The 25,218-nt window shown below is 42.6% G+C and overlaps 1 protein-coding gene across 11 annotated transcripts in view; it reads right to left on the reverse strand.

Annotated features, from left to right (window-relative positions):
- ptprt (protein tyrosine phosphatase receptor type T) overlaps positions 1–25,218 on the reverse strand; it is a 389,841-nt gene that overhangs the window by 289,577 nt on the left and 75,046 nt on the right. For all 11 annotated transcript variants that reach the window (XM_074649699.1, XM_074649700.1, XM_074649697.1 and 8 more), the window contains exon 3: positions 2,409–2,569. In XM_074649699.1, coding sequence (XP_074505800.1) covers positions 2,409–2,569 — 161 coding nt within the window. The remainder of the gene's footprint in view (positions 1–2,408; positions 2,570–25,218) is intronic.

Genomic DNA, 25,218 nt, shown 5'->3' on the forward strand with positions numbered 1-25,218 from the left:
GCAACGGTCTGTTATACGTAGCAACGGTCTGTTATGCATAGCAACGGTCTGTTATGCGTAGCAACGGTCTTTTAATCATAGCAACAGTCTGTTATACGTAGCAATGGTCTTTTATACGTAGCAACGGTCTGTTATACCTAGCAACGGTCTGTTATACGTAGCAACGGTCTGTTATACATAGCAACAGTCTGTTATATGTAGCAACGGTATGTTATATGTAGCAACGGTATGTTATGCGTAGCAACGGTCTGTTATACATAGCAACGGTCTGTTATGCGCAACAGGTGTCTGTTATATGTAGCAATAGTCTGTTATGCGTAGCAATGTTCTGTTATGCGTAGCAACGGTCTGTTATATGTAGCAACGGTCTGATATACATAGCAACGGTCTGTTATGCGTAGCAAAGGTATGTTATACGTAGCAATGATCTGTTATACCCAGCAACGGTCTGTTATACGTAGCAAAGGTCTGTTATACGTAGCAACGGTATGTTATGCATAGCAAAGGTCTGTTATACGTAGCAACGGTATGTTATGCGTAGCAACGGTCTGTTATACATAGCAACGGTCTGTTATGCGTAGCAAGTGTCTGTTATACGTAGCAATAGTCTATTATACCTAGCAACAGTCTGTTATACATAGAAACGGTCTGTTATAAGTAGCAATGGTCTGTTATAAGTAGCAACGGTCTGTCATTCTTTGCAACAGTCTGTTATACATTGCAGTGGTATGTTATATATAGCAACGGTTCTGTTATACGTAGCAATGGTCTGTTATACATAGCAACGGTATGTTATGCGTAGCAACGGTCTGTTATATATAGCAACGGTCTGTTATACGTAGCAACGGTCTGTTATACGTAGTATTGGTCTGTTATACATAGCAACTGTCTGTTATGCGTTGCAACGGTCTGTTATGCGTAGCAATGGTCTGTTTTACATAGCAACGGTTTGTTATGTGTAGCAACGGTCTGCTATATGTAGCAATAATCTGTTATACCTAGCAACGGTGTGTTATAAGTAGCAATTGTCTGTTATGTATAGCAACAGTCTGTTATGCGTAGCAACTGTCTGTTATACGTAGCAACGGTTTGTTATAAGTAGCAATGGTCTGTTATACCTAGCAACGGTCTGTTATACGTAGCAACGGTCTGTTATACGTAGCAACGGTCTGTGTTGCATAGCAACGGTCTGTTATGCGTAGCAAAGGTCTGTTATTCATAACAACAGTCTGTTATACGTAGCAATGGTCTGTGATACGTAGCAACATTCTGTTATACCTAGCAACGGTCTGTTATACGTAGCAATGGTCTGTTATGCGTAGCAGCGTTCTGTTATACATAGCAACGGTCTGTTATATGTAGCAATGGTCTGTTATACATAGCAACGGTCTGTTATGCGTAGCAAGGGTCTGTTATACGTAGCAACAGTCTGTTATAAATAGCAACGGTCTGTAATGCGTAGCAGCAGTCTGTTATAAGTAGCAACGGTCTGTTATACATAGCAACGGTCTGTTATGCGTAGCAACAGTCTGTTATACGTAGCAACTGTTTGGTATCGATTGATACATAACAACAATCGGTATCAGCAGAGAGGAAAATTATTATATATTTTATATTATATATGTTTATATTGTATTATATATTTTTTATATGGAGAATTAAGAAAACGAAGAAAGGCTCACCTAAAACAATTATAACAGTTTAAGTGTACGCTATATTCAGAATATTTTCACGGCTTCATCTCGCCGTCAGACAACCCTTTCCTTCTCCTTTCTGACGGGGAAGTGAAATGAAAGTGAAACTTCTCTCGGCTCTCTCTGAAACCAGCAGGCTCCAATAACTAAAACAGTATAGATGTATTAAGATGTTATCAGTATAGAGATTGCCTGATTAAATGAAGATTACATTAAATTAAAATAAAACATTGACTCTGCTCAACAACACAGATAATCTATCAGTATATACACACATCCTGCTTCCTGTTGGCTTATTAGGACTCATTTTATCATTTCTTATTCTTAACATGCAGTCATGTCCGTTGGTTTCTATGAATACACAATATAGGATATGTATATTTATATATATATATATATATATGTCTACTTCCTTCAAGTTTACACACCAACACTCTGATAACCATACCATTAAATGCAGGGTACTATAGGGTTAACTTTATCCCTCTACCAGGGAATAGGTGAGGTCTGTCTCTTCATAGCTAAACACTCAGGGCCACGGGAATAACTCCATCCCTCCATCCCTCCATCACAGAGAACAGACGTCTGTTGGTTTGTTTACGTGTTTAACCTGTTCAGTCTATCAGCCTCTTCATCCATCCATCACTCTCACACACACACATACACACACACACACACACACACACACACACACACACACACACACACACACACCTTGATGTAGACGTTGAGCGTTCCCGGGCTGGCTCCGTCGCGGCTGGACAGCGAGTACAGGAAGTCGATGCAGTGGGTGTCGTTCTCCTTCAGGGTGGGCATGTAAAGGTGAGCCTTCTGCCCCGACGCCCGGCCCGATGCATTCACCACCATGAACGAACCTACAGCCACACAAACAGGAAGTGAAACCGTTCAAATATGATCAGTACAGGTGCACTTTAACACAGAGGATCTCTGCTGACAGATTCTGGTTTAAAGGAATAAAAGCAGCCAATGAGATGATTGCATTCAGGATGTTGTACAGGTGCTTCTACTGGTTTCTACCGTCCCAGTAGAGTCATACAGTGCTATACAGCACTATACTGCTGCACTCATGCAGCTCTGTCCACTTCACTATGTGTCTGTGGACGTGGACACAGTGTCCCAGAGTGTCCCACAGTGTCCCACAGTGAGCAGGCTTATAGAGCTGCATAGAAATGTCCTGGAGAAGATTTGTGGACATCAGCAGATGTTGAAGTAAATGTTAGACGTCCCTTTGGGACGACACAGACGTGGAAAGCCTAATTAGTTTGACCTTTACGTTGTAATAGGCGATGATGTCATCATACACAATAGCAGCCATAACAGTCCTTTGTATAGTGTAACCAATAAACATCATGTGAGAATCACTCTCTCATATTTTAATATTTTTAATCAAGTGTTTCCAGAATGGGTCAGACTTCCTTCTGTTGTGTGATATGTATAGTATATAATTTATTTATATATACTATATAGATATTTATTTTTAATATTAAAAAATCAAGTATAACATGGTTGGTTTCTACTCTCTATGAATCCTCTGTCTTAACCGTCGTTGAAAACTCCTCTGTCTTTACCGTCGTTAACGAATCCTCTGTATTTACGTTGTTAACGAATCATCTGTCTTTACCATCGTTAACGACTCTTCTGTCTTTATCATTGTTAACGTCTCCTCTGCCTTTACCATCGTTAACGACTCTTCTATCTTTATCATCGTTAACGAATCCTCTGTCTTTACCATCGTTAACGACTCTTCCGTCTTTATCATTGTTAACGACTCCTCTGCCTTTACCATCGTTAACGACTCTTCTGTCTTTCACGTCTTTATCATCGTTAACAACTCCTCTGTCTTTACCGTCGTTAACGAATCCTCTGTATCTACCGTTGTTAATGAATCCTTTCTCTTTACCATCGTTAATGACTCTTCTGTCTTTACCATTATTAACGAATCCTCTGTCTTTACGGTCGTTAACGTCTCTTATGTCTTTACCGTCATTAACAAATCCTCTGTCTTTATCATCGTTAACGAATCCTCCGTCTTTAACATTGTTAACGACTCTTCTATCTTTACCGAAACAAGCAATTCCTCTGTCTTTACCGTCGATAACGAATCCTCTGTCTTTACCTTTGTTAACGAATCCTCTGTCTTTACCATCGTTAACGAGTCTTTTGTCTTTACCGAAACTAACGATTCCTCTGTCTTTGCCATCGTTAACGACTCCTTTGTCTTAACTGTCGTTAACAACTCCTCTGTCTTTACCGTCGTTAACGAATCCTCTGTCTTTACCGTCGTTAACGAATCTTCTGTCTTTACCATCGTTAACGAATCCTCTGTCTTTATCGTTTTTAACAACTCTTCGGTCTTTACCATCATTAACGAATCCTCTGTCTTTACCATAGTTAACAACTCTTTTATCTTTACCATCGTTAACAAGTCTTTTATCTTTACAGAAACTAACGACTCCTCTGTCTTTACCGTTGTTAACGACTCCTCTGTCTTTACCGTCGTTAACGACTCCTCTGTCTTTATCATCGTTAATGAATCCTCTGTCTTTATCATCGTTAACGAATCCTCTGTCTGTATCATCGTTAACAACTCTTCTTTCTTTACCGCCATTAACATATCCTCTGTCTTTACCATCGTTAACGACTCTTCTGTCTTTACCGAAACTAAAGATTCCTCTGTCTTTGCCATCGTTAACGACTCCTCTGTCTTTACCATCGTTAACGACTTCTCTGTCTTTATCGTCGTTAAAAAATCCTCTGTCTTTACCGCCATTAACAAATCCTCTGTCTCTATCATCGTTAACGAATCCTCTGTCTTTACCATCGTTAAAGAATCCTCCGTCTGTATCATCGTTAACGAATCATCTGTCTTTACCGTCATTAAAGAATCTTCTGTCTGTATTATCGTTAACGACTCCTGTGTCTTTACCGTCGTTAACGAATCCTCTGTCTTTACCGTTGTTAACGACTCTTCTGTCTTTACCGTCATTAACAAATCCTCTCTCTTTATGATTGTTAACGAATCCTCCGTCTTTAACATTGTTAATGACTCTTCTATCTTTACCGAAACAAACGATTCCTCTGTCTTTACCATCGATAACGAATCCTCTGTCTTTACCGTCGATAACGAATCCTCTGTCTTTATCGTCGTTATTGAATCCTCCGTCTTTACCATCGTTAACGAGTCTTTTGTCTTTACCGAAACTAACGATTCCTCTGTCTTTGCCATCGTTAACGACTCCTTTGTCTTAACCGTCGTTAACAACTCCTCTGTCTTTACCTTCGTTAACCAATCGTCTGTCTTTACCGTCGTTAACGAATCCTCTGTCTTTACCATCGTTAACGAATCCTCTGTCTTTACCATCATTAACGAATCCTCTGTCTTTACCATCATTAACGAATCCTCTGTCTTTATGGTCGTTAACGACTTCTCTGTCTTTACCATCGCTAACAACTCTTCTGTCTTTACCGAAACTAACGACTCCTCTGTCTTTACTGTCGTTAACGACTCCTCTGTCTTTATCGTCATTAACGAATCCTCTGTCTTTATCGTCGTTAACTAATCCTCTGTCTTTACCATCATTAACGAATCCTCTGTCTTTACCATCATTAACGAATCCTCTGTCTTTATGGTCGTTAACGACTTCTCTGTCTTTACCATCGCTAACAACTCTTCTGTCTTTACCGAAACTAACGACTCCTCTGTCTTTACTGTCGTTAACGACTCCTCTGTCTTTATCGTCATTAACGAATCCTCTGTCTTTATCGTCGTTAACTAATCCTCTGTCTTTACCTTTGTTAACGAATCCTCTGTCTTTATCATCGTTAATGAATCCTCTGTCTTTATCATCGTTAACGAATCCTCTGTCTGTATCATCGTTAACAACTCTTCTTTCTTTACCGTCATTAACACATCCTCTGTCTTTATCGTCGTTAACGAATCCTCCGTCTTTACCATCGTTAACGACTCTTCTGTCTTTACCGAAACTAAAGATTCCTCTGTCTTTGCCATCGTTAACGACTTCTCTGTCTTTATTGCGTAAACGAATCCTCTGTCTTTACCGCCATTAACGAATCCTCTTTTTGTATCATCGTTAACGAATCCTTTGTCTTTACCATCGTTAAAGAATCCTCCGTCTGTATCATCGTTAACGAATCATCTGTCTTTACCATCGTTAAAGAATCCTCCGTCTGTATCATCGTTAACGAATCATCTGTCTTTACCGTCATTAAAGAATCTTCTGTCTGTATCATCGTTAACGAATCCTCTGAAAGTATCATCATTAACGAATCCTCTGTCTTTACCATCGTTAACGAATCCTCTGTCTTTACCGTCATTAACAAATCCTTCTGTCTTTACCGCCGTTAACGAATCCTCTGTCTTTACCGTCGTTAATGAATCCTCTGTCTTTACATTTGTTAACGAATCCTCTATCTATACCATCGTTAACGAATCCTCTGTCTTTACCGTCGTTAATGAATCCTCTGTCTTTACCGTCGTTAATGAATCCTCTGTCTTTACCATCGCTAACGAATCCTCTGTCTCTACCAACTTTAGCGATTCCTCTGTCTTTACCGTCGTTTACGAATCCTCTGTCTGTATCGCTGTTAATGAATCCTCTGTTTTTTACCGTCGTTAACGAATCCTCTGTCTTTACCGTCGTTAATGAATCCTCTGTCTATACCATCGCTAACGAATCCTCTGTCTTTACCGGCGTTAACGAATCCTGTGTCTGTATCGCTGTTAACGAATCCTCTGTTTTTACCGTCGTTAACAAATCCTCTGTCTCTACCGTTGTTAACGAATCCTCTGTCTTTACCGTTGTTAACGAATCCTCTGTCTTTCCTTGAAGCAGACCATACCATGATGATCAGCATCTTCCTGATTGATGAGCGTTCCTCTCTACTCTCCGCCGTGTCTCAGGGTTTGTTAGTATAGTTTCTGGTGAGCTGCAGAAATGCTTGGCCAGGTTTGTGCACCGTTCGGCTGACTGCTGATGCTTGATGCAGCAAAAAAGCGAAAACAAGTGGAGCTCTCTAATTCACTGGAGGCGTATATCAGCGTCTTAATGTATCCACGCCCTGAGGGTTCTGAACCACGACAGAAAACACATTTTCTCCGTCGACTCGTGGTTTAAGTGTGTTTTAGTCTCTGCTTTATGGCACAGGATGGAGCTTTTATGGGTCGGCCGGCTCCATTTGGCTGGCTGCCATCACACTGAGAGTTAGAAGAGGGCTACTGAATCAAGCAGGTGTGACTGAGCGGCTCCAACACTGTCTGTTGGTCGCTCTTTTGAGGTGTGAGAGTGTCCTGAATTAATGAAAGAGAGAAGAGGTATGTGTTTCAGACAGCAGTTAAGAATATCGTTGGGTTCTTTAACTTTACTTTGTGTGTTTCTTTGATGTATATAAGCTGATGAAACGCTGCTCCAGATCCTGTATACTGATTCACAACATAAAACCAGACTCATCTGTGTTACATCTGTCTACCACAGTTTAGTACATGTTTAGAGGATTTACACTCAGTAATAAGAGGTTAAAATACAATCTCTTTGTTGGTTTGATTGCTGATGCGTCTAAGCAGAACCTGTCCTAGATGTCACGGCATTTGGATGTTAAAGTGCAGTGACTTTTCAACAGGAAACTTGGAGCCACAAATTCAAAGAGGTGGACTACTGTACTTGTGAGGACATTTATTGACATTTATTTCTTAGAGGCTTATTGTGACCTTAACCTGGCCCAGATTCTAACTTTGACCAAAACTCAGGTCTGGAGCCCTGAATAAATACTCTATCTTGTGGCAGAGGAACGTTAGTTCAGTTAATATGTGTTTCCCAGGCTGGTCTCATCCACAGTTCGTAGCTATACCTACTAAAAGAAAATCGTTTGTATCCCATGAAATCAATTTGTATGAAATCCACGCAATAGTGAACCAGGAAGTATAGAGAGCGGTGAACGTCGTGTAGGGAGGAGGTCGGGGTGGATGGGTGGGTCTAAAAACACCAGACTTTCACCAGGAGACCGCTGTTGGTGCCCCGTGTGAAACCAGAAGTCAACGTTGATTAACGCCAGTCCAGTGTTATTTTGCACATCAGTTTGTGAAATAGTCACTAAATTGAATCCGTCATATTCGTGGTCATAGACATGAATTTGCCTTTTTTTTTCGTGACGCTCAGCACGACTTTCAACAACGTATATTGTGTGAGTTTTCCTACGAATGTCCAGCAACACGAGATGCACGTGTCAATTTCCTCTCCAGTTTTTTCAAAATAAAACTCCTTAGTTAGGTTGAGTAAAAGATGGTGGTTTGGGTTCAAATAACTCCAGAAGTGCTGCAACTGAAGTTCAGTAGCTACAAATAAATCAGCGTTGACTTCTGGCTTCACACGGGGCACCAACAGCAGTCTCCAGGTGAAAGTCTGGTGTTTTAAGACCCACCCATCCACCCCGACCTCCTCCCTACACGCCGTTCACCACTCTCTATACTCTGGTTCACAGTTATGTGGATTACATAAGAATTGACTTCATGCTGACTACCATGAAAAAATTTGAAATTTGTGTCTACGTACACAAATCAGTACGTTAAATATCGTGACACACAGTACACCAGAATCGTCTTAAAGCACAATACACCAGCTTCATCTAACAGCACAATACACCAGCTACATCTAACAGCACAATACACCAGCATCATCCAGACATAAACAGAAACATCCTCACACACATGAACCTCCCACAAATACTGCTCCAGGATACAACAATAAAATAAAATAAAATACAACCGATAAACAGTCACAGATACACAAACACAGCTCCCTAAGAACAAGACACGCACACAAATCTAATCATGACAAAAGGTCGAAGAGTCTGAGGGGTTCATCTATCATTTACTTTAGAAAGAAATCCAGCTAATACAAAAACATGTGTGTGTGTTTCCCTCTCTGCCCACTTCTCTAACTCCATAAAGCTTGATCTCATGTCTGCTCTGTAAAGTTCTTTACAGGGATTGTTTCATTTAAAATTCTCTTTTTAAATATAGTTGACTTGAATCAAGTCGACAGTCAGACGATAAGTGTGATGTTTGTTACCCAGAGACTCTCTTCACCATGACAACCGTCTCCATGGGGGAAGCAGACGTGTTACAGCATACATTCACTCATATACACCAATGACACATATGTGTAAAACACACACACACACACACACACACACACCAGAGAACAGAAGACCCACTTCCATATAATGAAATATCACTCACACACAGTCTCACACTACAACAAGCGCTCATTTCACACGTTGTTTCCCAGCTGTGAGGTCAGAGAGGAGCAATTTGTTGACGTGAGAAAACCTGATGAATCTGTCTTCCATGTCAACACACACACACACACACACACACACGCACACACACACATACACACACACACACACACACAAACACACACACACAAACATCAAAATAAGTGGGTCAACTCGGTGCAACGTTCCAGCACATACAGCCACACGAGACCAGATGTTTTCACAGATACTGTTGAGAGTTGTATTTTCCACAGCCGTCTGCATCAAAAGGCAACAGACGCCTCGACTGTGTCTTTGAGCCACTGAAGTGCCTTTGAGCAGAGCGTTTAACCCCCAGCTGCCGAGGAGGATCTGCACAGTGGTGTTGATCTGTTTAGAATATTATTCTTGTTTCAGTGCACTGAACAAATGCCGGTTCAGATACAGTACGTTTCTCAGTGGGACAGAACAGAAGGTTTACACTATAACAACTCCTCAAATCCTGCCGTTTGGTCAGCGTCGTTTGGTCAGCGCCCCCTCGGCATCGGAGACCGACATACGGAGGTACTCTTTAGCAACCCTGTGATGAACCGGGCTGTCAACTAACTCCAATGTAAACCCAGCCACAGCGTTATTCTGCGGTCGGAGCAGTGAAGCAGTATTAATAGAGTGAGAGTCCGGTCAGGGTGGAGGGAGGGGAAGTGGACGGGTCAAACAGACACAAGACTTTCAAACAGGAGACCGCTGGTCATGTCCCGTGAAATTACAAGTAACGCTGACGGATTTTTCACACCAGTCTTTAGTCACATAACTCGTCGGTATCGTCAGTCCTGTGAGTCATTAGTCAGTGAAGTTAACGTCAAGGGAAGGAAGAGAGTAAAGGAAGGATGACACTGAGAGAGGAAAGGAAGTAGAGAATGACAAAGGAGACAGAAAGGAGGGGAGGACTGAGGAAGGATAGAGGAGCATCAGCTGTGCTGCAGACGGGACTCGAGCTGGATGACAAAACACAATGACTCATCTTCATCATCATCATCATCATCATCATCATCATCATCATCATCATCATCATCATCATCATCGTTATGAAGGCAGAGGGAATCACGGGAGTCAGACACACAAACATCACAGAGAACCTTGGCCCATTTCACACATTTAGTACACCCAATTCCCCCTGAGGTCACACTCTATCTCACACACACACACACAGGAACCCATATGTTGTGTGCCCTGAATGGATAATGGCTCTGCATCATCATCATCATCATCAATATATATATATATATATAAATATATATATATATACAGATCCTTTAAGTCCTGTATAAGTTGCGAGGTGGGGCCTCCCTGGATCGGATTTGTTTGTCCAGCACATGCCACAGATGCTCCATTGGAATGAGATCTGGAGAATTTGGAGGTCGAGTCAACACCTCCAACTCACCGCCATCCACATGATGTCAAAGAAAACGTGATTCATCAGACCGGGCCACCTTCTTCCATTGCTCCGTGGTCCAGTTCTGATGCTCACGTGCCCATTGTAGGCGCTTTTGGCGGTGGACACGGTTCAGCACAGGCACCCTGACCGGAAGCCAATACTCAACAAACTGCTCCTCACTGTGTGTTCTGACACCTTTCTATCAGAACCAGTATTAACTCTTTCAGCAGTTTGAGCTCCAGTAGCTCTTCTATTGGATCAGACAACACGGGCCAGCCTTCGCTCCCCACGTGCATCAATGAGCCTCGGGTCTAACCCTGTCGCCGGTTCACCGGTTCTCTTTCCTTGGACCACTTTTGGTAAGTCCTGACCACTGCAGACCGGGAACATCCCACAAGAGCTGCAGTTCTTGAGATGCTCTGACCCAGTCGTCTAGTCAGCACTATCTGGCCCTCGTCAAAGTCGCTCACATCCTTACGCTGGCCCATTTTTTCTGCTTCCAACACAAAGATCAAAGTTCAAAATGTTCACTTGCTGTCTAATATATCCCCCCCACTGCCAGGTGCCATGGTAACCAGATAATCCATGTTATTCACTTCACCTGTCAGTGGTCTGAATGTTATGGATGATCAGTGTATATGAAAGTCAACGTGATAATAACTCATTGATGCAAATTAGTTTTAACTTCACTAATTTCTTTAATGCATTAATACAACAATTTTAGGTCGCAGCGGCTCAGCTTGTCGAGAAGGAGGTTAAATAACTTTGGCGAGTAAAAACTGTCATGTTATTGTTACCTCTCTGTTATCTATTACCTCCAGGTATATTTCAGTGTGTCTCTGCCTGTTATCTATCTCTATATTCATACTATTGGAACACAGGCTGATGTGCACATCGCCAGGAGATGGATACCAGCTTACAATGAGCTGCAGTTTAGATATGATCCATTCAACAACATGAAGAAGCCTTTCAGACGTACTTTATGGTATGTACTGTCTGTTTCTGGGAGAGGATGGTAACAACACATGGTGATAATAGAGACCTCAGTTGTGTGGTATCATCACAGCGTCCCTGTCCTCCGTCCCTGAGCTCTAATCTGACGAGTGACTAATCAATAAGTGAAGTGTCGTTATCAGATCAAACCACAAAGAGCTCATTCATCCATCCGAATGGGAGTGTGTGTTCTCATCCTTCTGTCTCTGTCTGTCCCTTCTTTATTATCCGTCCTCTTCCTGTCTCTCTCTCTCTCTGTAAACACAAACGCCTCACCATCACACAGGAATTTACTTCCAATACGAGGCCAAAGAAAAAGCTTTTAAAGCATCAAAATCAAATTCATTTACCCCGATTACAGCACAGCAGCTGCTGTGTCTCAGTGTGTGTGTGTGTGTGTGTGTGTGTGTGTGTGCCTGGGGGGTTTTGTCACTCTTCACAAACCTCATAAATAGCTCCCATAATGCTTTTACATTGGTTTACATTGCGCTTGACTGCCTCTCTTCATTTGTACAAAATACAAAAGCCCAATTTTGACACTTGGCCAACAGCTCGTGGCAAACAGCGAGTTTAAGAGGAGAATAAAAGAAAGAAATCACAATGACGAAGCAGCTCTGTCTGAAGAAGAGGAGTTTAAGAGGAGAATAAAAGAAAGAAATCACAGTGACGAAGCAGCTCTGTCTGAAGAAGAGGAGGTTGAGCTGGAGCCGGGGCTTTAAGGGTTTCTACCGGAGCAGGACAGAGTCTGTGGCGTACGCATCAACACACCGTATCATTATCTACGTCTCTATCAGACAACATCAAATATTATCAGCAGAAAAACTTCCTATCTACATAACAAACTTTTTACACAACAAGGGCGTTGTGAGGTTCAGACATGAAAGCAGTTTGTGCAACAAAGCAGAAAGCAGCGCCGACTAAATCACTCTTTAATAGATCAATTACATCGCCAGATTTCCTGTTGAAACACGCCGGCGATGCAAGATGTTCACAGAGTACGGCGTGCTGAAACGGCTCCCCGGGGTCCGGGCTCAAAGCGTGCCGCCGTGTAGCTCTTAAATTTCTCTTTCATTCTCCTCATCGGATGTTTTGTGTCTGTCATGTTTTGGATTAAGACGTCCTCTGAGCTCCGAGCGAGGAGCTCTCGCCGTTCTTTAAGCGTCTAACAGCTCGGTTTACATCTGTAATTTGGACGTGGTTTAGAAATCCGGCGATAGAAAAGCAATGTGATGGTGTAGAGAGACATCACATGTGTCCAAATGTGGCCTGGAAACGTCCATCAGGCAGCTGCTGAGGCTCTTTATTACTTCATCTCACTGTCAACTCTTCTTCTGTGGTGTCGGTATTACAGTGATGGGCCAGCTGGTACTATGATGCTACTACTACTGACTAAATGGTAAATGGACTTGGACTTATATAGCGCTTTTCTAGTCTCCTGACCACTCAAAGCACTTTACACTACATGTCAGCATTCACACACTGATGGCAGAGGCTACTAAGGTGCCAACTTTGACCATCAGGATCTGATCTAAATACTCATTCACACACCGATGGCTATGCCTTCGGGAGCAATTTAGGGTTAAGTGTCTTGCTCAAGGACACATCGACATGTGACCTTGAGCAGCCGGGGATCGAACCACCAACCTACTGATTGGTGGACACCCTGCTCTACCCTCTGAGCCACAGCCGCCCCATATGGACCAGAACCTCATAGAACACTGAGAAACACCAGAACTATTGCTTTAACCTACATGTATTGTAGTAAGACACTGACTATGGATCAGAACCTCATAGAACCCCGCTGAGTAGTGTGTTGAATAAAGAAGTGATGGATGAGGTGTCACACACAGCCTTCAGGCCTCGCTGCAATCCTTCCCTAATAAGGAGGTGAAGACAGGCCGTTGGGCGTTATTGATCAGGCCTCTGTTTCCTCATAGATAGCTAATCAATAGTGAGCCTAGAAGTCACACACAGGTGAACCCAAACAGTAAATCCCTGCTCCAGATGTGACCCGTGGGAACTCTAAATCCCAAAAGCCCTTGCTGCGTTGGTGGGTTGACCTATAGGAGATCGAAGACGGAGCATGTGACTGCTGACACCAGAGACAATGGACGGGGGGTCTGCCCCCCCTCTCATCCCCCACTGTATGTGTGTCTGTGTGTGTGTCAGTATGTGTGTCTGTGTGTGTGTGTGTGTGTGTGTTTACTCAGTGATGGATCCCATCCTGTAAAGAGAACATGAAAAATGGTAATAAAGTTTAATATTGTTCTCTGCAACGCAGATTTATGACTCAGAGAATTAAACATCCGTTACTCATTGAGACACTGATTTACACACACACACACACACACACACACACACAAACACGCACACACACACACACACGTACAGAAACAGAAAGTAGCCTACACGTTAGCAGACGTGCACACACAAGCTCCCCGCCCTCCTCCCTCCTCTCCTCTCCTCTCCTCTCCTCTCCTCTCCTCTCCTCTCCTCTCCTCTCCTCTCCTCTCCTCTCCTCTCCTCTCCTCTCCTCTCGTCTCCTCTCCTCTCCTCTCCTCTCCTCTCCTCTCCTCTCCTCTCCTCTCCTCTCCTCCAGGAGGGAGGAGGGAGGAGAGAGGAGAGAGGAGGGAGGGAGGAGAGAGGGAAGAGGGAGGGAGGAAGGCGGGGAGTAGAGGAGAGGAGAGAGGAGAGGAGGGAGGAGAGGAGAGGAGAGAAGAGAGGAGAGGAGGGAGGAGAGGAGAGAGAGGGAGGAAGGAAGGAGGGAGGGAGCGGTGAGAAAGTAGAGGAAACAAAAGAAAAGAGAAATAAAAAGTAGGAAGGACATAAAGAACCTTGAGCAACCTTGACCTGAAGTCATAAGTCATAATTATGGTTCATAATGTTTAAACATTATACATAAGCAGCCTTTCACTGTTTCCATGTAATCCACACGGACAAGAGGGAAAGGTCGTCTGTCTCTCTCATTAATTTTTTTTAAGATTTCTAAATAGATGTTTTAATACCAGAATCAAATCTCCGTGGTCAAACGGGCCGACGCTACAAGTGTAGAGCACCCAGATACTGACATTTGTGTTCTCTGCATTCAAACGGCCCCGATGGAGCTGACCATGGATGGATAAAGAGAACGGAGCTGACGGGAGAGCTAGAGACCACCTTAGAGAAGTTACAGGAAGTAGACACGTGGGACTACGTCCGCTTTTCAAAATAAGGTGCTACCCCTGGAGCAGGGGTACACTTGGAGCGGGGTTTCACCTGGATCTGGATGTCACCTGGATTGTGGCTGCATCTGCTGCCGCGTCTGCTGCCTGCTTGACACCAACTGCTACCATCATTAATTCAATCCGTCTGTACGAGGGACTACCAACACTTAGTGACAAAGTGGCAGCCTGGAGAATGAGACTTCTCGGTCACTGCCAAAGACATCAAGAACTCCCAGCAAGCATGCTGATGCTGCGGGAACCAACGCACGGGCATCGATCACAGGGACGTCCCACACCAACATACATGGACGTACTGAGGAGAGATGCTGGACAGTGCTGGCGAGCTAGCCAGATGTACGGAGGACTGAGACAGCTGGAAGCTCCACTTGAAAGCCCGTCTGAGGACGACCCAATGATATCAATTCCAATAGTTTTATTATCACTTTTTTCCATCCACTACTATTGGTTTTGTGTTATCAGTCCTACTTGTATTAGCTATTACAGCTGCTGGGCTACTATTGTGGTTGCCTCTCTCTCTCTCTCTCTCTCTCTCTCTCTCGCTCTCTCTCTCTCTCGCTCTCTCTCTATCTATCTATCCCCCCAGCCGGTATCTGCAGATGGCCTCCCACCCAGCGCCCGGTTCTGCTCCAGGTTTCTTCCCACTAATCAGGGAGTTTTTCCTGGCCACAGTGCACTTGGTGGATCTTGTTGGGTCTCTAAACTATGGTGTACGGTCTAAGACCTGCTCTATATATAAAGCGTCTTGAGATAACTTCTGTTGTGATTTGACGCTATACAAAAATAAATTGAATTGAATTGAATTAACAAAGGGAACTGTATATAAAAAACACATCTATGGAAATAAGATTGATGGATTATATTCACCAGAAGTATAAAACATTACATGGCCTTATAAATTAAAAAGAAAATACCACTAATCTGTGACGGAAATTTCTTTATTCTTTGATTTTTGGGTTACTGGATAAAAAAGCAATAAATAATTCCTGACAATGATCCTGATATATTTGACTTCAGGACATCTCTGACTACATACATGCTGAAAATCAAACATTTTACTGGATTCATTTAGAGATTTTACAAAGTAAATGTCCCTAGAAGTGGATGATTCAACTTGTTCCCTCCATGGTCTAGAGGTAAACAAGTTAACAACAATCACAATAAATCACAATATTGAATCACAATACTTAAAAATCACAACGCATATTGAGTCAGCACCCAAGTATGGTGATAGTATTGAATCAGGAGATAGGAGGATCGTCCCAGCTCTAATAGAAACACACACTAGAGTTTAATGTGGAGCCTACAGCTGGATGTGAGGATCTAATCTGGCCACTAACTGGAGATGAAACACATGAAGGCTGTCAGAGATATCTGAGCTGCTCTCTTCTCCAGCTCGTCATTTTCAGCCATCATTGCTTTTCTCTCAGTGTTTGTCCCATTCAGTGTCTCTCTTTCTCTCTCTCTCTCTCTCTCTCTCTCTCTCTCACACACACACACACACACACACACACACACACACACTCACATCTAAACAGAGAGAGTTATCACCGGCCTACAGGGACCCATTACTCCTCTGATCCAAGGCTTTTATACGCTGCCTCGCTCTTAAAAAACACCATTTATTGCTCTCCCTGATACATCGTGTGTGAGTGTGTTTGTGTGTGTGTGTGTGTGTGTGTGTGTGTGTGTGTGTGTATGTGTGTGTTAAAGAGTCTAAAATGAGGAAGAGTAAAAGGCATAAAGAAGTCATTTTAATGAACGCTATAAACACACGTTACTGTGGAGTGATAACAGATAACAGCTGCTGTGTTCTGTTCAAATGAATTCAACACACACAGCACATCTATTGATATTAATAACATTATTAAAAGTCTGTTTGGACTTTATTTTTACCAGCAGAAAACTACAGTCGTATGTACTGTATATAAATATATATATTATAAAGTGATAGCTCACTTTATGAGCTGTTAAACATCCGATAGCTTTATTGATCCTGTTAAAGTGGTGGATGTTCCTTCAGCCAGCAGTTAGTGGTCTATTCATGGCATCACACCATGCTGCATTAAATGTCTTTATCGTAATGGGTCTAGACGGATACCAGTTTTTCCAGACTGACCTCCTCTATCAGGACATATTAACCATTAACTGTCTGTAATGGGAGACACTGAGGATAGACCCAGCTGCATTCACTGTGAGGAGGAACCAGAATATAAAGAGCAAATCACAGAGGTTCAACCTCATAGTGCCTTATCTATCTATGGAGTGATGGAAGATAGAACACCATCAAGACCAGACATCCATTCTTGAAATGGTAAACAAGAATCTGGTGGAAAGCATCTCGACCTTTAACGTGGCCGCTTGGTAAGGACAAATGTAAAGGGAAACTGTCAGGAGTGTTTAACATGGCAGTAAAATGAGAATGTATTAAAGCACAGATAAGCAGCAGGCGTGTACTGAAAACCAAGAAGAAAGCTCTAGACCAGAGGTCACAAACCTGCGGCTCTTTAGCCTCTCTCCAATGGCTTTGACAAAAACAATATATGGAAATGCATAAAAGCTATTTTTTACCATCATTGTTGTAGGCCTAAAATGTTTCTTACATTCTCCAATTGTAAAAAAATATGTAGCCTATACACCAGATAAAAACTTTCATCATTTCCATCAACTAAATTGCGCATCATATCCTACAGTATGTATATCTTCGACCCAGCGCCTTATCCTCTCATTTTGCCGAACCTTAATAGCTCAATAGACTAGCTATGGATTCCAAATCCACAAAAAGAAAAGTTTTCAGCAATGTAATAGTGCGTGGACAGATTCAACAACAAAAACAGTCCTATTAAAAGACATTTTCAGAAGAAGCACACTGCTTTTGCTGAATAGCCAGCAGGAGCTTCCAGCCAGATCTCCTGAGAGGTTTCTTCAATGTCATGTTCTCATTTGGACTTGGGTCTTCACTGCATTAGAATCAATAGCCTGTGTTACCTTCATTATGAGGCTCAGATATGTTTTGCGGCTCCAGACAGAGTCAAGGCTTCTGACCCCTGCTTTAGACACAACAACTGACCCGACCCACAATCTGAACTGCTTCCCTCAGGAAGGCGCTTTAGACGCCACGAGACACCAAAAATATCTATTAGAAATGATTTGTCCCAAACAGAGTTAAATGATTAAATACATAATTACCCCCCCCCCCCCCCACCCGGTGCTGAATCTGCACATTGTACACCTGTAATAGGCCGACTGAACTGTATTTGATTACATATGATTGAATCCCAATAGTTTTACTGTTTCTCACTGTTGTCTAATTTTCTAAGATCCAAAACCAGTTGTTGGAATGGAAGCGACTAAAGGAAGGTTTTAAACAGACGCAGTATATTAATGAGAGTCTGAAACACAGAGTGAGACTACAGAGTCTACTGTCCTGAGAGACGAACTCACTGTTTACTTCCCTCCACTGACGACAGCGTGACTTCAGCTCACTGACTCTCCACAGTGAAGGGAACGGATCCGTTTAGAAAATACAGAAAGAACAGATTGTATGATTGTCTCAAGAGAGAAAGAGCCAATCAAATCTACTCTAAAGACAAACAGCCAATGAGACTCACTCTATCTATCTATAGATACATTCATCTACCCGTCCATCTCACCATTAACTCCTCTTTCATCCTTCCAGAACAGTCCAGTCGCACAGCAGTTCGTGAAATAGTCACAACATTGAATATATTGATTTACACAAGAATTTCAATTTTTTTTCATGATGGTCAGCACAAAGTCTATTCGTATGTGATCCACGTTATTGTAAACCAGGAAGTATAGAGAGCGGTGAACGGCGTGTAGGGAGGAGGTCGGGATGGATGGGTGGGTCTAACAACATCAGACTTTCACCAGGAGACCGCTGTTGGTGCCCCGTGTGAAACCAGAAGTCAACGCTGATTCATTTGTAACTTCTGTTCTACAGTTACAGCACTTCTGGAGTTATTTTAACCCAAACCACCATCTTGTACTGAACCTAACTAAGAAGTTTTACTTTGAAAAGACTGGAGTGGAAATTGACACGTGCATCACGTGTTGCTGGACATTCGTAGGAAAATGCATGAAAAACATGTTGTTGAAAGTCGTGCTGAGCGTCACGAAAAAGAAGGAAATTTGTGTCTATGAACACTAATCTAATAGATCGAATTTTGTGACTATTTGACGAGCTGCTGTGAGACTGAGTTGTCCCTAACTAGATCACATCGTGTCCTAAAGATGGAATTCCTTCCTGGATTGTTGATGCTGTCGTCTGATTTAGACGTCTCATAGGTTGAACTCAAAGTTGGGAAAGATGTACTTCAGCTTGTAAACATCTCTTGTGAATTATTTAAAACGTCTGCTTTCTTTTTGTGGAAAACGTCTCTATAAATCCAATAATATCCCAGTGAAATAATCCCGTCTCCCTCAGTGACGTACCTGTTCTTCCTATAGAGCAACTACAGTATGTGTTCATCCTCCTCTCCTCCCTCTCTCTCTCCATCACTCACTCGTCTTCCCTTCATCCAGTTCCTCTCATCTCTTACCGCGTGTCACTGACAGCTCTATCTGCTGTAGTCTCAGTTACAAAGGGCCGTTACCAGTCAGGTAATCCATCTATCTCCCTCTCTGTGGAGGAGGAGCGCTGCTGTAATGGAAGAGACTGACAGCTCTGCTCAGCTCTCAGAGCCTTGTCTCAATGATGCTCATCCAAGAAGGAAAGTGCTGTTGAAAATTTAACAGGACTTTTCTTTTTTTACTTGCCGTTATTTAGTCAGGAAAAGTTTGCAGAGGAACGACTTTTCTTTCAGTTCTGAGATGACATTTTATTCACCAGTTACACAGCGGAGACCTGAAGGTGTGGCAGCACAACTTTACATGCAAGTAACTCAGCCTGTTTGCAGGAAAAGGCCAGATAATGTATAAGGCGTTTAGCGTGCCATAAGTAGGCCTTTCTTGATTTCCACGAGTCTTGCGTACGCCATGTATCCTGAACTGACTATGATGTAAACACATCCACGTATAAATGCTACGGTAAGAGTTAGTGACGTAGAATAAGAAGAGAGAAAGACCACTGATGGTGGGAGGGTCCAACAAACACAGGACATTAACCAGGAGGCCGTTGGTGATCACTGTGGCTTTGTTACATTGCAGAAATCTCAAAATGTCTCAAAATGAAAAAATTGCATTTTTTAGCGATTGGATGGCGAGCATTTGTGTTGTGTAAACTGCTCATAACCCATTATTGTCAATGTAGCTAGGAGAGCCATCCATCCTCTGAATGCTCTAGGTCTCTAGTCTGATCCATCCATCCTCTGAATGCTCTAGGTCTCTAGTCTGATCCATCCATCCTCTGAATGCTCTAGGTCTCTAGTTTGATCCATCCATCCTCTGAATGCTCTAGGTCTCTAGTCTGATCCATCCATCCTCTGAATGCTCTAGGTCTCTAGTTTGATCCATCCATCCTCTGAATGTTCTAGGTCTCTAGTCTGATCCATCCAACCTCTGAATGCTCTAGGTCTCTAGTCTGATCCATCTGTCCTCCGAAGGCTCTATGTCTCTAGTCTGATCCATCCATCCTCTGAATGCTCTAGGTCTCTAGTTTGTGGCTGTAAAGTTTCATGAGGCTGTGATTATCCTAGAGGTCCCTACAGGTCATTTATACAGTGGGGTCAAGATTCACTACAATGAAATGGCTCCGATGGGGACTGACATCATCACACATGAATGTCACGAAATGTCACGTGTTTTTTTAAGTCTGTGACGTGTTTTCTGTATTTCTTCCTGTATGTGTTTTACTTAGTTTACGTACTTATTTTAAGCCCAACCAACATGTTTTCCCTTACCTTAACTAAGTGGTTTTCTTGCTTAAACCTAAATTGTCACACGAAAAGTGGCGTACAAATGACAGGAGAAAAGGCTAAAAAGCGTCCTCATGACACGCTAAATGTCCTTGTAATGTCGTGGTATTTATACGCCTTCCTGAGACCCGGTTGCAGTAACACACTAGTTTTTTTACACTAGTTTTAAACTGATCCTGTGTTTAATGATCTAAATCGCATGTTAGAAAACTAAAGTGAAGGTGAACGTTGTTGTTAAACATCATCATCTATATCATCATATGACTCAGACTTCATAACGTTGGAGCTTCCTCTCACCATAATCCTTTCCCTTCATGCACAAACACACAGCACATGCACACAATGAGAGACACTGTTGTTTAATATGATTATAATTAAACTTACTTTGCTCAAGGCTGTTGCTTCCTTAATAAAGCATTTAAATATTCAGCTGTCATTAATCGGGCCACTTGGCATGCAGACTTATGTAAGGATTATGCTTGTTAACTGCACACAACACATGAACTAGAATCTAACTAAAAAGTATTGGGATTACTTTTCCAATGCAGAACAACAGTCTTAGATGGCTGTCAGGTTAACCTCTTTTACCTGACGGACCCGGACCCGGACCCGGACCCGGACCCGGACCCGGACCCGGACCCGGACCCGGACCCAGACCCGGTACCGGCTGAGCTGTTTATTAAAACACTGCCTTTAAAAACTCCATAAAATGCTGTGGTGGTCTTATTTCTGAATAGTCTCTAAAAGACGAGGCCTTAACGCGACTAAAACAACACTCAGGGAGGATGTGGTCCAAACAATGTTTGTTTGACAATTATTTCAATATTTTAGTTACAAAATCAACACATGAGAAATTGTGTTTTAACTTTATAATAAACTGGGAAAAAAAGTTTGGAAACTTGTGTTTGGTGGATTATTTATCTGTTGTTACAATGCTAATGGTCATTGTATTTTACATCATTGGAAAACCTGTTTATTTACCTTCACAATGATGTCCAACATGTAAGGATCATGCATTTGTGGGATGAGCAGCACAGCTGATTATGTGGGGAGCGCCCAAGAAAAATTTGCCAAAATGCTCTGCCAATGGTAAACAGTGTATTCTCATAAGGCTACCAGGAAGCCTGCAATGACTGGGGGGGGGGGGGGGGGGGGGGGGGGGGCATCTCCCTCACTGGCAAACAAGGCTTGTCATCATTGAAGGCCATCTCAGTGCAGGGAGATATCAGGATGAGATTCTGCAGCCAATGGCGATCCCATATCTCCACAATCTGGGACCTAACTTCATCCTCCAAGATGACAACGCTCGCCCCCACAGAGCCAGGGTTATCACAGACTACCTCCACAATGTGGGAGTAGAGAGAATGGAACGGCCTGCCAAGAGTCCAGACCTCAACCCAATTCAACACTTGTGGGATCAGCTTGGGCGTGCTATACGTGTTAGAGTGACCAACACAACCTCGTTGGCTGACCTGCAACGAATCCTGGTTGAGGAATGGAACGCCATCCACAGCAACATGTGACCAGGTTGGTGACCAGCATGAGGAGGAGGTGCCAGGCTGTTGTGGCTGCGTATGGATCTTCCACCGCTGGTGAGGCTCCTGACATATTGTATCAAATGAATAAAGTGTAAAATAGCCAATATGTCTTGTTTGTTCCTTGTTACTGATAGAGAGTGCAATCATCCAATCCACCAAACAACTCACAAGAAGAGTCAACACCAACAGGAGAATACACTGTTTACCATTGGCAGAGAATTTTGGCAAGTTTTTCTTGGGCGCTACCCACATAATCAGCTGTGCTGCTCATCCCACAAATGCATGATCCTTACAAGTTGGACATCATTGTGAAGGTAAATAAACAGGCTTTCCAATGATGTAAAATACAATGACCATTAGCATTGTAACAACAGAGAAATAATCCACCAAACACAAGTTTCCAAACTTTTTTTCCCAGTTTATTTTTATACCGAATGTACATACTTGACTTTGGATTCTTTTTTGTTCTCTTATTTACATTGTTATTGATCGTATCTGTTATTATCTAAGTTTTACTTGATCATATTTCATTATTATAATAAAACTACTCCATTTGGAGTCAGAATTATACAGTTTAGTTGTTTTTTATTGATGTTATACTGTGCACTACTCATAGCCTCCTGTAGTGGATATCAGGAGTATTTTAGAAACAGATTCCCTTTCAAGAGGTAGAAAACCCATTTGGCACACTTTGGGTATCCAAGTGGCCAAATGGAGAGTCCTCCTGGTCCTATCCTGACTAAAACCTTTGTAGAATCTATGTGCTTTCTGTTATTTATATCTGCTTTGGCACAGTTGTAGTCGAGGAGTTGCTGAATTAATTCTGTGCATGGCATCATTGCTATAATGATGTCTACTGTCTGATCTAGAGAACAGTTTAGGAGAATATAACAATGTAAATATTTCCTTTGGTTCATCACAGTTTACTCAGACAGAGTAACAGTCACAGCGTTACTGACACTGGGGATGAATTCTCTGAGGTCTTACCTATCCATAGAGACCAGGATCATGCATATAGACCTGCTAGTTGTGGAGCTATTCTTCATTTATTTTCGGTCTGTCTGTCTAGGAGAACCACACCTTCCAGCACCCTAGGGCTAGAGGTTAAACATAACTGCAGGATCAAATATGGCCCTTTTGCAATATTTTAATAAAACATATTAATCTTTTTTTGACTGCTGATTGTATCATGAAGCTTCATGGAGCCTAATCAAACTCTATAGTGCAGTTAAACCCATATCCAGTAGTAGCTTCTCCTTCTTCTTTACACTAGACCCACTTCAAACTTTCTCTCAATTAACTCTGCAAAACACACATCGGTATTATTTACACAGCATCTCTCTGTCTCTCTGTCTGTCTGTCTGTCTGTCTGTCTGTCTGTCTGTCTGTCTGTCTGTCTGTCTCTCTCTCTGTCTGTCTGTCTGTCTGTCTGTCTGTCTGTCTGTCTGTCTGTCTGTCTCTCTGTCTGTCTGTCTGTCTCTCTGTCTGTCTGTCTGTCTGTCTGTCTGTCTGTCTGTCTGTCTGTCTGTCTGTCTGTCTGTCTGTCTGTCTGTCTGTCTGTCTGTCTGTCTGTCTGTCTATCTGTTTCTATGTCTGTCTGTCTGTCTGTCTGTCTGTCTGTCTGTCTATCTGTCTGTCTGTCTGTCTGTCTGTCTGTCTGTCTGTCTGTCTATCTGTCTGTCTGTCTGTTTTTCTGTCTCTCTGTCAGCATGTATTATCACTTAGCACCGTGTGTCATTCCTCTGCCCCGACCTCGCCGCTCCCCCCCCCCCCCGCCCACAAATCACAAATGCAATCAAGTCGGCCCTACGAGGGTCCTCCAATCACCACCGGCGACCACAGAAGAGGACGGGATATTTAACCTGTGTACCCACTCCACATATCACACACACACACACACACACACACGATTAATGCTACATAGCTGTGACACGCTCTAATTCAGAAGTCTATTACTGATGGCAGCTTACAACAATGCATGGTAGTGTGTGTGTGTGTGTGTGTGTGTGTGTGTGTGTGTGTGTGTGTGTGTGTGTGTGTGTGTGTGTGTGTGTGTGTGTGTGTGTGTGTTAAATATGTGTCACAACTGAATGGTGAGGTTCTCTCTGATTACTACTGATTTGTTTTCAGCCTTTCGAAGGAAAAATAAGAGGCAGCACTGACGAGCACACACACACACACACATCGTTGAAAACACACCCAGATAGAGAAACATGTCAAAATCCAACCTGAGACGTTCAGCGTAGTTCAAACATGATTCTCTGTCAAGCTGTCAAATCTAAAAAAATAACATCAATAGAAAGTGAGAAGCAAATTTAGGACAAAGACTCCTCAGGAGGAATAGATGTCTGAGAGAAAGAGAGGGAGGGAGGGAGAGAGAGAGAGAGAGAGAGAGAAGAAATGAAAGAATGAAAGTGGTCGTCAGAAAGAGAAGAGACAGGCAGAGCTGTGAGACTCCTGTTACACCGTTTGGCTGCTGAATCATCAGTCAGTGCAGAAATCAACATCGCTGACAGGTCTTACGCACGCACGCACACAAGCATGCACGCACACAAACACCTCTAGCATTGTTAGCTGAGCTCTGGCTAGCTTTCTTTAAAATCACCTAAAACCTGGAGGAGCCGAGAAAAAGAATAGATTTCATTTGGGTGTCAAACTTTCTGAGACTGCAGAACGCCGACGCAAAGACGGTGAGTGAGCAGAGAGAGAGACTACAGAAAGTAGAGAAAGTAAAGAAAGTAGAGAAAGTAGAGAAAGTAAAACTAAAAATAAAAGACTTAATTGCACTAAAAGTGGCTTATGTGAAATTCATCCAGAGAGGAGACAGAGGATGATATATGAGAGCTCTGTTTACTGTGAACCCCCATAGGTGGAGGATCCAGAAGGAAGAGACACTGATTGACTGATTGATTATATATATATATATGTATATATATATGTATATGTATATGTATATATATATGTATATGTATATGTATATATATACATATACATATATATATATGTATATACGCTCCCGACTGACACAACACAGTTTGAAATGAGCTCACCACACATCACAGCATGCAGCGCCCAATGATCCCACTTCTGTAACACCATTGACAGTTGCATGTCTGAAAGCATTTCTAGGGCTCAGGTTCACCCTCACAGGTGTTCTCACATGTGCCT

Source organism: Sebastes fasciatus, chromosome 1 (assembly GCF_043250625.1).
Source record: "Sebastes fasciatus isolate fSebFas1 chromosome 1, fSebFas1.pri, whole genome shotgun sequence".
NCBI lineage: Eukaryota > Metazoa > Chordata > Actinopteri > Perciformes > Sebastidae > Sebastes > Sebastes fasciatus.